At 45.1% G+C, this 15504-nt stretch overlaps 1 protein-coding gene across 4 annotated transcripts in view; it reads right to left on the bottom strand.

The window, feature by feature from the left end:
• The window catches only part of LIN52 (lin-52 DREAM MuvB core complex component), a 1138589-nt gene extending 1123109 nt beyond the window's left edge, over window positions 1-15480 (bottom strand). For all 4 annotated transcript variants that reach the window (XR_011283757.1, XR_011283758.1, XM_069637610.1 and 1 more), the window contains exon 1: window positions 15349-15480. Coding sequence is in view for 2 of the 4 variants with exons in the window: in XM_069637610.1 (XP_069493711.1) it covers window positions 15349-15373 (25 nt within the window). In the remaining 2 variants the exon portion in view is untranslated. The remainder of the gene's footprint in view (window positions 1-15348) is intronic.
• Window positions 15481-15504: the final 24 nt, after the last annotated feature.

Here is a 15504-nt window from a genome sequence, read left to right as displayed (position 1 = left end):
AACAGAAGTCAACACATCAAACCATCCACTTGTAAAGGGGACATCTGCCCACCAGCCATCATCAAAGAATGCACCGCCACGCTGACCTCGATCATCACAGCAATCATCAATGCTTCCTTCTCCACAGGTATTGTACTGCAAAGCTTCAAATAAGCGTGGGTCCGTCCACTAAGAGAAACCTTCCCTAGACCTGCCTGCCCCAACAACTACCGACCCATCACCACATTCCCCTTCCTCCTCAAAATCTTAGATAAAGCGGCCCACACCCAAATCCAACACTATGTTGAATTCAACACCATTTTAGGCAAAAGACAATCAGGCTTCCTTAAAGATCACGGCACAGAAGCCGCTTCTTAGACCTAAAAAAATCAAATCACAAAGATAATGGACAAGGGCAAACCAGCCCTTCTGTTTCTCCTAGATCTCTCTGCTGCGTTTGATCTTGTTGATCACAATATCCTGACCTCCCACCTCTCCAAGGCAGCCCACTTCTCTAAAGAAACCACTTCATGGATCACTTCTTTCCTTGAAGGCAGAGTCATGAAGGTGTATTCCGACCAGGCTAATGCAGCTCCAACCACCATCGACTGCGGGGTGCCCCAGGGGTCATGTACTACACCCTCACTCTACAACCTATTCACAAAGCCTTTCTTCGACAAACTGAACTCGCTCTGCATAGCCTACACGAACTTCACCGACGATACACCAGTACTCCTCCCTCTCACTGGCTCATACGAGCAAGATGCTGCAGCCTGCTCCCAAATCTACTCTACCATCCGAATCTGGATGGCAACCAACGGTCTCTGCCTAAACGGAGACAAAACTGAGATCCTCCTCCTAGGTCCAAAGGAAATACTGCACAAACTCAACCAAAATTACAAAAATGTTACCATAGCCAATACCAACATACCAGTTGCCACCTCCATCAAGACCCTTGGAGTCTACATTGATGCAACCCTTTCGATGACCCAACAGGTCAGTGCCATTGCCTCTGCCCACACCACCAATCTTATAAAGACCATAAATCCTTTTCTAACCACACAAAGCTGCCTCTCCATCGCCCATGCCACGATTGGAGCAAAACTGGATTACTGTAATGCCCTCCTTGCAGGCACCTCAGGTAAAATTATCAACAGGCTCCAAACAGTTCAGAATAACGCGCTCCGTGCAGCCTTCAGCATCTCCAAAAGAGACCACATCACTCAGGCCAGGCGAACCGCCCACTAGCTCCCAGTCAAGGAAAGAATCAACTTCAAGATCCTCACCCTTACCCACAAATGCATCAATCTCAGTGGGCCATCCTACTTATCAGAAACCATTACTATAGCCACCTCTACACGCCCCAAAAGAAGTCATCACGCCAACCAACTCAGCGTCCCCACCATTAAAAGAGCAAACGCTGGTGGTATAGGTTTTCCGCACATAGCACCCAATCTTTGGAATGTCCTACCCAACGCACTCAGAGCTGAACTCTCCCTATCCACCTTCCGCAAAAAACCACCCCGTTCAACTAGCACCTTCAGCTTCCTCACACACGATCACTGCCTCGCCTTCCAAGGCTTGCTACCGTTCATACCCCTACTCAAGATTTCATGCAACCAAGATTTTCTGCATCCCATTTATATAATCACTAAGCTTTCTGTACCATCTGTAACCAGAAAGTATCTCTAACAGCGCCACGATGCCTAAGGGCTGCTGAGCGCTTTATAAATGCTAATAAATAAACAAACAAACAAATAAATGGGAGAGCAGCAAAATGGCACAAAGTCCAGGAAAGGGTGGAGTGGGAATGAGAGCTTTGTAGGGAAAGAAATCTGGCTAATTGCAAACAGTGTGTGAAATAAATAGAGTATTAAAGAGCTGTGGGTAGACTAAGGCTATGCAAAAGATAAAGCACAAGAGATTTGTTGAAGGGAAAAGAAGGAAAAGGGATAGGCTACCACTGGTCAGAGAGTGGGTTGAAAATCACTTGTGGAGCAACCATTCCAGCTTACCTCACAGAGGCTACGGTAGCTGCAGAACAACCATTAGTTCAGTTTAATTATTGTATCCCTGACATTGGAGCGCAGTGCAAAACAGCTGCTCTGCGGAGAGACAGTCTTGGAACACACAGCTGCTTAGCCTTTTCTTTGCTGGAGGCTTGGAAAACCATGTTCGGCGCTGTGTTTATTCTGCTTTCCTTCCCACACCTTTTATAATTATTTGCCCCTGTCAGCCTGAGTCAGCGAGCTCGATTTTTAAAGCGATCAGCGAGTGGTCAAGATCCCTTCCCTGTGGCTCCAGTGGAGGAAGCATTCTATGAGCGGGAGTGGCGCAGGAGCAACCCGCAGGCTACAAGCAGCTATCCCTGGAAACTCGGCTGATCAGTGAAACAAAATGGCTGCCTTGTGGCAAAAAAGCACAACTATCCAACCAATCGCCTCATAGTGACATCACACTGCATATCCAATCAGGTACTGCTTTATCAGAACACACTAGACACACTCCCACGAATAAGTACATGGAAATGTTAAGACATTTTGCAAAAAACGTTATTTATAACAGTAACTTGTTCATTTGTATTACAAAATACATTACAATATGTAACTTAACTATAACAATTCAGTAAATTTTTTAAAGCATCAATGAAGTCAAAACACTTTTTATTAACATTAACACATGGCGTCCGCCATGTTGGAAGTAAAAATGGCTGATAAATTCACCATATAACAGGGTGAAGTTAAGAACATAATCGAGAAATTGCATTCGCTAACCGTTAATCAAACGGTCTTTTAACACACAATGACGGTTCTGTGGGAGAAAACCTACATTGACACAGACTAAAAATGTCACAGAATTTGCAGAGGATGGGTGTTAATGTCCGGGCTGTCCCTATGGAAGAACACCCTGTCCCTGACAGGAGTGCCTAGCCCTAGGTGGTGGATGGTGCGCCGCCTATCTAACAGGGATAGCGGAGAGAAAGCTGTCCCTAATCTCTACCAATTGTATATCATCGAATTCTGTTAGAGTTTAAATGACCCGGGATACAACCAATCGGCTATCATTAATCTGGCATTATGGGCGGACGGCGAGTGATGCGCGCTTGCTTAAGCGGCACAGGAAGAGCTGCGAGACCTCCGGCACAAAAAGTACAAGCATTATGCTGCCCCTCGCTCCACACTGCCATGATAAATTCACCACATAGTAGAAATTCAACCAAAGAGTGCCAAAAGAGGTGTATTGTGGGTGGAGAAGAGTGGCAAATCATATAGATTATACTTAGCAATGGGCATTAAATGGGTGGGACGCATAACCAAACTACATAACCAAACTTTTTTCATCACTGCCAGCGGATCGGCAGGATCCTGTCCCACTTCACTGCGTCTTGAGGAGAACAGACGGACTCCATTACACCACACGTACACCCGGAGTCGGGTAAGGTGTTCCCACTGTGACCTGCCTGCACAATAATCACTGCCTGCCTGTTCACCCCTGCATTTGTGCTACAATGCCAGAAAGTCCTGCCGAGTACCAGCAAATCGGCAACGATGAGTGCATTTTGTTTTAAAGAGACCTCTTGAAAATGGCCACGTGTTTTCAGCGATACGTTTCCAAGCAACATTTGTATTTGTTGCGGTACCGTTGATTGGCTGCTTGCAACTACTTCCCTATGGGAGGGAGGCCGGAAGGTGAGAGCCAGCCGTTCGTTTGAAGGCCTGCTTATAAAGGCCAGTTACCTGTCTGAACCTGTCCGGCCCGTACTGGAGCCTCAGAGACAACTCCACTTATCAAAAATATCCTGGTAAGGAAACTGCTCTTGACTATCCCCTAAATGTATTTGTGATACTAGGAGGCTGCACCGATCTACATAACTCCTCCGATATTTGGTCTTTGCGTCCAGCAGCCTAACTATTCTCTCCGACAAGGACACACTGCACTACCCTAACCCATGCCCGTCAAGCAGAGTGCGTTACATCCTGTGCTAGCAATTTGCACGTGAACAGCCTCTATCGATAATTCCTTGCAGCGTTACTTCCCACAATTGCCCAGCGTACCGTACAGTGTGCCACATTGCTCGGCACGTATTCTGCATAACTTTGCCCTATATTACAATACCAACAGACCCAACGCACAAACTACGAGTTACAATCCTCTAGCGGACACCTTAGCCCACCAAACCTTGATCAAATATTTTCCTTTCTTGATTGTACTACTGTCTGACGCACAAGCATACGCCCTGCTGCTCCTACTTTATTGTCTAATCCCCATTGCTCCCCGGCCCACACCGGCCTACCTGCTTATCCCAGTGCCACCTCTTTGCAAACGTACCATATGCGTAGTGTGACCTATGACGTTCCGCTAATACCGCCATTCTGTGCTAGTCAAACTCCATCTGTGTCTAATGCTACTGCTAATTACACATGTTGTTTACACTGCATTATCTTATCATAGCCACATAGGGGCACCTCTTGTTTTCACGGTTACTACGGTCAGTCTGAGATTAATTGTGCTGTACACGCTATCTCGCTACACAAAATGTATTATGTGACTGAATTCCACTTAGGGCAATCTATTAGCCCTGGGCCTCTAGCACTTCCTAGCCTTTGACGAAATGCATGCCTATCAGATTGTGCCGACTGAAATGTTTTGCATAATTTTCTAGCTACATTGGACACCCGCTAGCGCCGTTCTTCAGCATTCTATGCCTATCACGAAATATGTTATTACTACCATGAAATATATTGCCTTTTGCTTTGCGACACCCACAACCGTACTGTGTTACCCCAACCACTTGAGGTTGACTACTAACACTGTGTGTTAGGCATTTGCCCGGAATTAAGCGTGTGCACTGTGAATTTGCTCAGTTCAGACAATGTCCCCAGTGTCACTATTTGCTAGCTTATCTATAGCCTGCAACCATTTCTCATCTCACTTGTCCGTATTCCACATGTGCTAACAAATGCCTTGTACCTTCTATGCATACCTATGTTGTAGTCACTGTGTCCTGCATCTGCCTACTGCAGCTTATTGTGTCTTGCATGTATACACTTTTCCCCAATAGCCATGTTTGTTAGGAAGACCTTACCCCATCCTTCTGCAAAGTTCAAGCAGTGCAACCTTACTATACATTATGCTGCCCTTCCATGACACCAGCACCGTATGCAGACTGCATAAATGCATAACCATGCAGCCAACCTACTTTGGCACCCCTCCGCCTAGCAAGTGGAGCCTGTCCCTCAAGATGTCCAAATCACTACCACACCATGACACTACAGCATCTACAACTTCCTTGCCACCATGGCCAGCTGCCCATCTCCCTGCCCCAACCCCCACCACACAACCTGCACAAATATAACATGCAGCCTCCCCCAACAGACACAGAGACACGTATCACGACTGGTACCCAACAATCCTTGTACCACAACAAATAGAAACCTTAGACTAGGCTCTAGACTCATGCTAACCCAGTCATCACCCCATTACCTAAATCTATGGCACACACTAAACCCCATCCGTATGAAGATCAAAGTAGCCAAATCACCTCACGTCCCACTTATTTCCGACACCATCAACCTTAAATATTCTATAGCATCTTCCAGCATTCCAAAAATCCTCCCCCCCCCCCCACCAAGGGAGCTCTCATAAATGCCAGGGTCTTAATGGCACATGCCCTGGACATTGCTGATCTCATAACATCCAATGACCTAGACCTTCTAGCCATTACCGAGACTTGGCTACATGCTGGTTGGTGTGTGTGTCTCTCTCTCTCTCTATTATTTGATTACCAGACTAGATAGAGAATCTGCCAAAGGAGGAGGAGTAGCTGTTATCTCCAAGAATCACCTCAACCTTAGAGCCATACCTAAACAACACTTCCCCTCTGCAGAACTTCTCTCCATGAAACTCGCCCTATCCGCCACAAGCACGCTAAAAATCCACTTGGTTTATAGACCCCCAGGCCCATTAGCCACATTTGACGAGGACATCTCATTACTCCTGTCCACCGACACCAAACCCAGTTCACAAATAATATTGCTGGGCGACTTCACCCTAGGTGTCCATGACACCACCGACACAGCTGCTTCACTAGTAGCCAACACAATTTCAGAACTTGGCTTCTCATACCAGAATACCATGCCCATCCACAATAAAGGCAGAACCCTTGATTGGATTGCAGACTTCAACTGCCAGACCTCGATACTCACCAACACACCTTGTGCCTGGTCTGACCATCATACGGTCTCATTCAACCTCCAGGCTAGCACACCTAATCTCACCAGAACATTGGCACCACCCACTCTCTCTAGAAACATCAAAAATATCACATTAGGGAAATTATTAGCTCTAATAAAACCCATCCTGAACTTCAATACTGCCACCACTGACCCATCTTCTCTAGTTTAATTATACAACTCAACTCTCAAACACGCCATCAACACATTAGCACCACTGAAGATGTGCAAAGCCAAACCTCGGGCTCATCTCAACTCGTGGTTCACCCCTAAACTAAAATCTCTTTGTGATACTAAAAGACGAGTAGAAGCTGCCTGGAAAAACCATCCCATAACTTCTAACAAAGACACTTTCCAAAAAATCTCTAACAATACAAAATAGCCATCCTCCTAGCTAAAAGGGAGTTATTTAATAACAGAATCTGCAACGCTATGTCTAGCTCTAGAGAACTTTTCACCATTCTTGGAGAGCTTGAATAGCCTGTTCCGCCCATTGAAACCTGCTCCAAAGACAAAGTATGGTGCACTGAAATCCAAAATGCCCTAATCAACAAGATAGTGATGCTACAAACCAAAATAGAAACAAAAAAACAAAGTTTCTCCTCAGAACCCGTGCCTGACAAAAGCCAGCATGCCGTGATTGAATTCAAATTCACAGCACTCTCGATGTCAGAGGTCGAAAAGCTAATCACCAGTCTCAAACCATCCAGATGCAAAGGAGGCATTTGTCCAACTATTATCATTCAAAAGGCAGTTAAAGATCTGGCCCCGTTTACAACTTCCTTCATAAATAACTCCTTCAGGACCTGCGCTGTCCCAACCAACCTCAAGGAGGCCTGGGTACTCCCCCTACTGAAAAAACCCAACCTTGACCAAAACATACCTACTAACTACCACCCCATCACAACGGTACCCTTCTTACTGAAAATTCTTGACCGGGCTGCAGATCCAGGCTCACTTAGAAAGTCACAACCTACTGGGCTTACGGCAATCAGGGTTCAGACCCAGACATGGGACAGAAACGGCCTTAATAGACCTTAATACAGAAATGGATGAACAAATTGATAAAGGCAACCTATCCATCCTGTTATTACTTGATTTATCGGCTGCTTACGACCTTGACAACCATGAAGTACTTTGCACTCACTTAACTGCTGCCCACTTCTCCCACAATGCCATTACCTGGATCCAATCATTTGTAAATCAAAGGACAATGAGGGTCTTTTCATCTAACGCATCTGCAGATCCAGCAGAGGTGACCTGCGGAGTTCCTCAAGGCTCTTGTGTTTCACCAACACTTTATAATATATTTACTAAGCCCCTGTTTGATGACCATGATCATTTGGGTGTCACCTACACCAATTAGGCAGAGGACACCCAAATACTCATTCCCATCACCGGGAACTATGACTTAGACTCTAAACTGTTGAACAAAATCTATGTTGTCATCCAGGCATGGATGGCCACAAACAGCCTCTGCCTAGACGATGATAAGACGGAATTACTCCTCATCGGCACACAAACTAAACTCAAACTAGACAACAACTTCAAAGCCTTCAACATTGACGGTAATACCATACAGGTTTCCAAAGAAGTCAAATCCATGGGATTCTACCTGGATGACTCCTTCACACTGAACAGACAGGTTAATGCAACTGCATCGACCACTGCCTACACATGTAAATGAATAAACTCATGCAGACCTTTTTTGACATCTGCCAACTGACTCTGGCCAAAGCTCTCATTCTAGCTAAACTAGATTGTTGCAATGCACTTTATCTAGGAACTTCCAAAAAGAACTTAACTAAACTGGCCCTCAACATTCCTAGATCGCACCACATATCAGCCACCAAGGCGTAACCTCCAATGGCTGTCCATCAAGAGCAGAATCTCTGGCAAAATATTAGGCCTTAGACATAAATACTTGGCCAACCAAGCTCCAAACCATCTGACATGCAAAATCTCAAACAGTTCTACCTGTCCCACTGGAGAGACCCTTCAAAACTGTCTGAGTCCCAAGATTCAGCCACCAGAAATCAGGAGGCAGCAGCCCCGAAACTCTGGAACTCATTACCTTCAGAGACGTACCCTCCTCCTTCTGTTTCAGAAAGAAGATAAAAAAATTGGCTTCTCACTCAAGAGCAGTCATAAAGTACACCTAGAGGTGCCACTATGATATCACCTGTACATATCCACTTTTGTGCCTTATACTAGGCTGCCAACAATACGCAACATATCTGTACTGTACCTTTATACTTTTGCTGTTTTATTATATTGAAATGTATCACTGCCTATATATGAGTTTATTGTTCTGCACCATTTGTATCACTGCCAATGTATATGTATATTGAACTGCATCATTGTCCCTCATTGTACATATTGTATATAGCACCACTGTACCCAATTGCAATGCCTGTACCGTTTTCAATGGTTTGACTGTTTCTGTAACCCATGCGCCTAGATACCAGAGGGTTTGATGCGCTTTATAAATGAATAAACTAAACTACATATATCCAGCGCTGGTCACTGGGTCGGCTCTCAGATGTGTAGCCGGATCTCGGGATCTGGCCAGAGTCAGCCGCCCCAAACCCTTGCTCTGCGCTGGGGAGAAAAACAAAAATAATACGCCCACAAGCAAACTATCTTCCTCTGGTGACCCCATGCAAGAGGAAGTTACAGTCCTCAGCTACGACTCGCTTTATTTATGCAATTTTTGTCAGATACACGGACTCCGATTATTTATTTATGCAATGTTTGTCAGATGCCTGTATCCGACAAACATTGCATAAATACATACCCTTATTAACATCACACACAAGCAGCCACCCAACTGCTTTCAAAGGGGAGCTGCAGGAGCTGTGCCAGGTGTGGTTCAAGTAAAGGAAAAAGATGCTTATGGCGAACAGAAATTACTGTTTGACTAGTACCCAATGGGGAGTTTTGGTTTTTTTAAAAATAAAATGGGATGCAAATTGTGCATTTTAAAGAATATTTACTCAGCTACACTGGTCAAAACTATTATCCGCATAGTGAAGTAATTCATCACCAGTGCCATGGAAGTGGTTTAAAGTGGAATGGATATAATAGTTGGGAAAAGAAGCAGCATGAAAGAAATAGTGCCGTTTGAAACTCTTATTTTGGACATTTACTTTGATCGGAGGTCAACTGCCAGCTCCGCCCCCTTAACCCTGCCTCCTCGGGCACCACCCCCCAATCTCTGCCCCCACCCCAGCCCTTGTGGGATCCCCCACCAATTTATTTCCATTTCTACCACTGCATATATCCACCATGGTCTAAAAGGATGACTTTAGAGACCATCCTGGGGTCATCTGATGATCATCGAACTACACTAGAAGTCATTCCCACATCAGACGTCATCACACTGTTAAAGTCATCAGAAAATCTGGTGGATGATGATTTGGGGATGAGCTTAGGATGACTTAATGAATATGCTAACTTTATCCCCATTTTAGAAAACTCTTTGTTCCTGATGCTTTTAGGATGACCTGCTAATCACTTCGAGACTGCACGTTTGTCCCCGATGATTTGGGGATGATTCTGGGATGACCTGCTGATTACTTCAAGAGCATTGCCATGAAACATGGTTTGTTCTTGATGATTTGGGGATGACTTACTGATTACTTCAGATCAGAGTTTGTAGGATAATATGCAGACCAATACAGATTGTCATTCTGCTTTTGCTTAGTTGCACTTATGAATGATCCCCCACTGTGGCAAGTGTGAAGCTTGAGACTATGTTGGGCCAAAGTAGAAGCCAGAGGCCTAAACATAGCATGCACCTGTGAGAATCCTTTGCCATCCCAGTCAAAAGCAGGAACCAAGCACCCTCACAATCAAAACATTTCCATGCTGACTTGTTAGGTAAGAATTGGTGTTGTCCCACTGTGCGAGACTACACAACACTTATCTGCTTGGTATTAGGTAAGCCCACCTTTTGGTATAGGTCTGAACTACACAGGTTGGCAGTGTGACTGAGCAGCCAGGCCTATCTCAAGAGGGATAACTGTGAGCTGTACAAATGAAATCTGCAAATACAAGTAGCCAAGTAACACTTTCACTCAAGGTTTCAGTTATACATAGTTATTTAACTAACATCATTTTTAAAATAAGCATTCTTTAGAAAGGCAATTCATGTAACAATGTAAATATACGTTTAAATTACTTTTCAGAATCAGAGCAAGTTAGTGGCTAATCTTTGGATATGCTTCATACACAATTGCTACACCATGGGGTGACTTCAATTACAAGGACAGTAATGGCATTTATATATCACGCTTGCAGATTCCGAGGTTGCAGAAAGGAAAGGTTTAAGGAAGGAAAAAGGTTAAACAGGTTCTCAGTATATGTGAGGACAAATAAATCTTACAATGAAATCTAGACAAGCCTTTCCCAGCAGTAACAGTCTAAAACAAGCTACCACCTCTGAGGGACACACCATATCAAAGTCAGTGGGCTAAAGAGTCTGCAAGGACCCAGGACAGCCAAAGTCAATTTGAAAGTCTATGGAGCTGAGGCACTTCTTAGAATCAAATGTCTTGCACAAAGTTAGAGAGTTGGTTAGAAAATCACTTGTAGGGTCGCAAGCTGTGAAAACAGAGTTGGAATCAACTCTAAAAGTAAGCCACTGCAATTCCCAAATGAGAAAAGCAAGGCTACAAAACAGTGGGGGTCATTACGACATGGGCGCAAAGGGATACCGGGTACCGGTAAATGACACCGGTGCGTGTCCTTCCTTAACACCTGGTTTTAGCAGGCGTTAAGGACGGGACCCGCAAAGGGATCCCGGGGTCAATAACGGTACCGCAATTTGCGGTGCCGTTATTGCCGCCTTCCCCCTTCCCATTGAGCCTTATGGGGGCTCAAATGGGAATGGGGAATGGCATTTCAAATGGGGTTTTACCGGTCCCGCAAAGGGCGGAATGGACCGGTAAGTCCCCATACCACCACGTCGGTGGCGGTACCGGTATTGGTGCTAGTCACCAACCTCGGAATGAGGACCAGTGAGGCAAGTACCCCAAGTCTAAACAGTACCTCTGGTTTGAAGAAGAGTGGTCCAGCTGACTTCTGTCCTGCTACAGCGTTGAAGACCCCGTATTCCTGAACCTTAGTCATGGGGACAAGAGGGAGGACATCTGTAGGGCTCCTGCAGTGGTACTTCGGAGGTCGTTGGCGGCTATGCGCTCCTTTCGGTTCAGTGGCACTTTGCGGGTTTCAGCGCTTAGTAAACAGCACTGTTGCGGATCTCTGGTACCGCTTGGGCTTCCTTCACTGCTTGGGTCTGGTGAGGGGACTCTAGCTCTGGTCGTCCTGCTTCTGGAGGATCCTTAGGAAACTCCTGAAGCTTCTAATCAGATTCCAGACGTTTCACTCTACTACGGATTACTCGACCCCTGGCACTTGGTTCTTGCAGCAACGAAGAAGTACAGCCAGACAGGGAAGATGGTCCAGTGGAGTTAGTCTCTGTGTTAGTTGGTCCTACTAACCCAAGGGGAGAAGTCCATTCTGGAGCTTTTCTGTCTGAAAAGGGAGTTTCAGCACAGCAGCAGGGCTTCACTGGGCAATTCAAAAGGTCCAGGAGGATGCAGCAAGCTTCGTTCACGGTTTCTTTGTCTGGTGGTCAGTGGTCGACTCTGCCTCTAGTCCCAAAACCCTCGACTTTTAAGCAGGTTTCTCCCATTCATGCACAGCCTAGGCTGTCAATCACGCATCAGGGTCGCTGTCCTGAAAGGACAGCTAGCCAGCATTCAGGACTGGTTGCATTTAGGCAATCCTAGAGACAAAGTCAGGGGAGTTTTGTGTCCCTCCCTCACATCCTGTCCTTCCAGACACACTGGAGCCAGAGGTGGGACTCAGGGCTGAAGTGTGCCAACGGTAAGACAAACAAAGGCCTTCAATCTGTTTAACGCACAGAGTAAAACCCAAGAAAGACCTCACAAACAGTAAATGGCAAAAAAAAGAAGACAGGGGCCGTTTTGATAAAATAGTCACCCCTGGGTGCTATACTGCAGGTGAGGTTTCACCTGCGGTAAAAAAACACAATGGTAGGAAAAAATAAACCACTGCCACTAGTCATTTAAAAGTAGGGAGGGCAACATAGTAATGTTACATGAGAATGTAGGATAAGGGGCTACTAGGTAACCCCCCAGCACTCCACATAAGATGGTGTGTGCTGGACCCACAAAGAGAAAAGGTAAGTAAAGTCATTTTCACTTCACTATTCTTGGGAACAGTAGTTCACACAAGAAAATGTATTTTAAACCTTATGAGAAATCTAAAGGATTTCTCAGTGACACTGCACTGAAGTTGATGTGCGTCACCATACAAAAAGTAGATGCATATGGAGTTTGTCAGACTCCCAAAACAGTGAACACACATAATCCAAAAGGTCAAAACACATGATGCAGTGGGAAAAGGGTCTCACTCACTCCAGGGTTGAAACTAAAAAGTCCTACAGTCCAGCAAAATAGCTGGGGGTCTTTAAGGTTGAAGGGAATTAGGGAGAATTCTCATTTCTGTGCTAACATGACTGCACCAATATATGCCAGTATTCACATGCACTCCTTCACACAATATTAATGTTTGCTTTGCGCAAAATCCAATAATCAACAACCATAACGTAAATTACCTCCAGGATAAAAAAAGAAAAGGATCCAAAAAAGAAAGAAGCAATAAACAAACAGAACCACAAAATCCCATTAACTACCCACAACCTACCAAATACAAGCAACAAACCATAAACAGCAAAGACTAAACCCAAAAGACCATGAAAAACACCAATCAAAAGAGGACGCCCACTAACACAACCCACGCATCATGCCTCACCACAAGAAAGACAAAGAAGCCAGAAAAGACAATAGAAATAATAAGAAATCCCAAACCACTCAGGAAGGCATGGACCAGCATGATCTCACAACCCCAAAAAACGTGTCAAACATCTGAGATGGCTCAAGGAGACATACGAATAACAGAGCAAAGAGACTACAATGCGCGCTACCAGTCGACATACAAGGTAAACAAAAACAGCACAGCAACAGTGATCCGACAGCCAACAAGCTTCCTTCACAAATACAGACCCAACCAGGACACCAAACGGATGACAACTAATAAACCATCCCAATCCGGTCTCCACCATGGACAATACCCCACCCCAACCAGAACAAGGAACAAATTGGAAACCATCAGACTCACTCTACACCCCCTATATCACCAAGACTGGAACAACAGAGGGGTAGAGACCCTATTTACCACCCGAAACAAACCAACCCCGCCATAAACCTGATCGGTCTACTCAACAAAGACTGACGAACAAAGAACCACCCCACCCAAAAGAGCCAACTGGGAAAAACCCACCAGGAATGGAAACCCAACCAATAACACACTGGTCAGAACAAGCAATACTAACAACAACACCACAAAAGGGAAATCCAGTAAACTACACTGCAGCCTCCGCAACATTAGATCCATGGCAAAACACTAAACAGAAACCAATGACGACCTAAGCGAAGGAGGCACAGACGTGCTCTTCCTTACAGAAACCTGGCTATCAGACAACTATAAAACCATTGCGAACGAAGCAATACCCGACAATTATAAGTTAATACACACCAACAGAGAAAACCGAAGAGGAGGTGGAATCGCAATTATACACAAAAAACACACCTGAGCATCTCGAATCATCACAACCAACGCGGAAGACTATGAATCCTCCTAATCAAGATAGAACTCAACGACCAATCCAACTTAGTATTCCTACTGATCTACAGATCATCTTCTTACAACCCCAATTTTGCAACAAAACTAGCGGACGAGGACGCCATGCTATCAACCGACCACGACAACCTGGGTGAAAGAGATCCCACCGATACAAACATAGATACAACAGAAGACACACTCAACAATTGGATCACCAAGGCCATTGACCAATTGGCACCAGCTAAAACATTCAAAGCAACACCACCAAAAGAACTGGCAGCAAAATGGTTCACAGAAGAACTGAAAAAAACACCAAAATAAACCACAAAATGGAGAACAATAATACACCAGACAAGACTAAATAAAATACCAAAGACAACTCAAACTGTACAAAGCAACAGTCCTCAAAGCAAAAAAACTAAGCCACAAGAATCGGCAAACAATTCATAGAAAGAACTCCATCACCCCTACACAAAAACACTTTGTGAAAGTCACTTACACCAGAGCAGGGTGTGTGTGGTAGCTGCACAGCAGTTACTGCCTCTGCGAACATTATACTGTGCAGGTATAATTATATATGTAGTCACTTACACCAGAGCAGGGTCTGTGTAGCAGCTGCACAACAGTTACTGCGTCTGTGAGCCTTAGCAGGTATTATATATGTAGTCACTTACACCAGGGCTCAGTCTGTGTAGTAGTGCACAGCAGTTCCTGCTCTGGTTTAAGTGACTACATATGTAATGAAACCTGCGCAGGCTAACGCTTGCAGACGCAGTAACTGCTGTGCACTACTACACAGACTGAGCCCTGGTGTAAGTGACTACATATATAATACCTGCTAAGGCTCACAGACGCAGTAACTGCTGTGCAGCTGCTACACAGACCCTGCTCTGGTTTAAGTGACTACATATGTAATGAAACCTGCGCAGGCTAACGCTTGCAGACGCAGTGTGTGTGTAGTAGCTGCACATCAGTTACTGCGTCTGGGAGCATTAGCCTGCGCTGGTACTATTATAAATGTACAGGGTCCGTGTAGTAGCCGCACAGCAGTTACTGCCTCTGCCAGCCTTAACCTGTCCAGGTATTATTATATATATACAGGGTAGTTGCTGTCTCTGCAGGCATTGCAGAGCCTGAACCGTACCGTAAATAAGCTTCGGAGCAGCAACTGTGTCTATGCTAACAACAGGCTGCCCCGTGTAATTTCAAAACCAGGTGTTTAGAAAATCACGTGCTTACAATATTTAATTTCAACAAGTGATAAGTGCAACACAGGAATTACAGCTTCAACGTGCATTCCTAGAGGTTGCAAAACGACTCCTCTAAACAATATAACAACAAAGGGATAAGAACGTCCAAGTTGATGGATGCTAAAAGAAATACATATAAAATTCCCTGCAAGAGCTGGATCACATGCACTCACCCGATGCTGCCTGGAAACGGGACATGAGCGTTTCGTAAAAGGCAGTTTTCTAGTTCCCATTCGAGAAACCGACAATAGCAACACCCAGCCTCTACTTCATCACGTGGGCTGCTCTGCGTCACGTGGGTTTAAACGTCCACTTCATCACGTGGGCTG

This window comes from Ambystoma mexicanum, chromosome 14 (genome assembly GCF_040938575.1).
Source record: "Ambystoma mexicanum isolate Mex_15411 chromosome 14, UKY_AmexF1_1, whole genome shotgun sequence".
NCBI classification, from domain to species: Eukaryota; Metazoa; Chordata; class Amphibia; order Caudata; family Ambystomatidae; genus Ambystoma; species Ambystoma mexicanum.
This window is presented reverse-complemented; position numbering and strand designations above follow the sequence as displayed.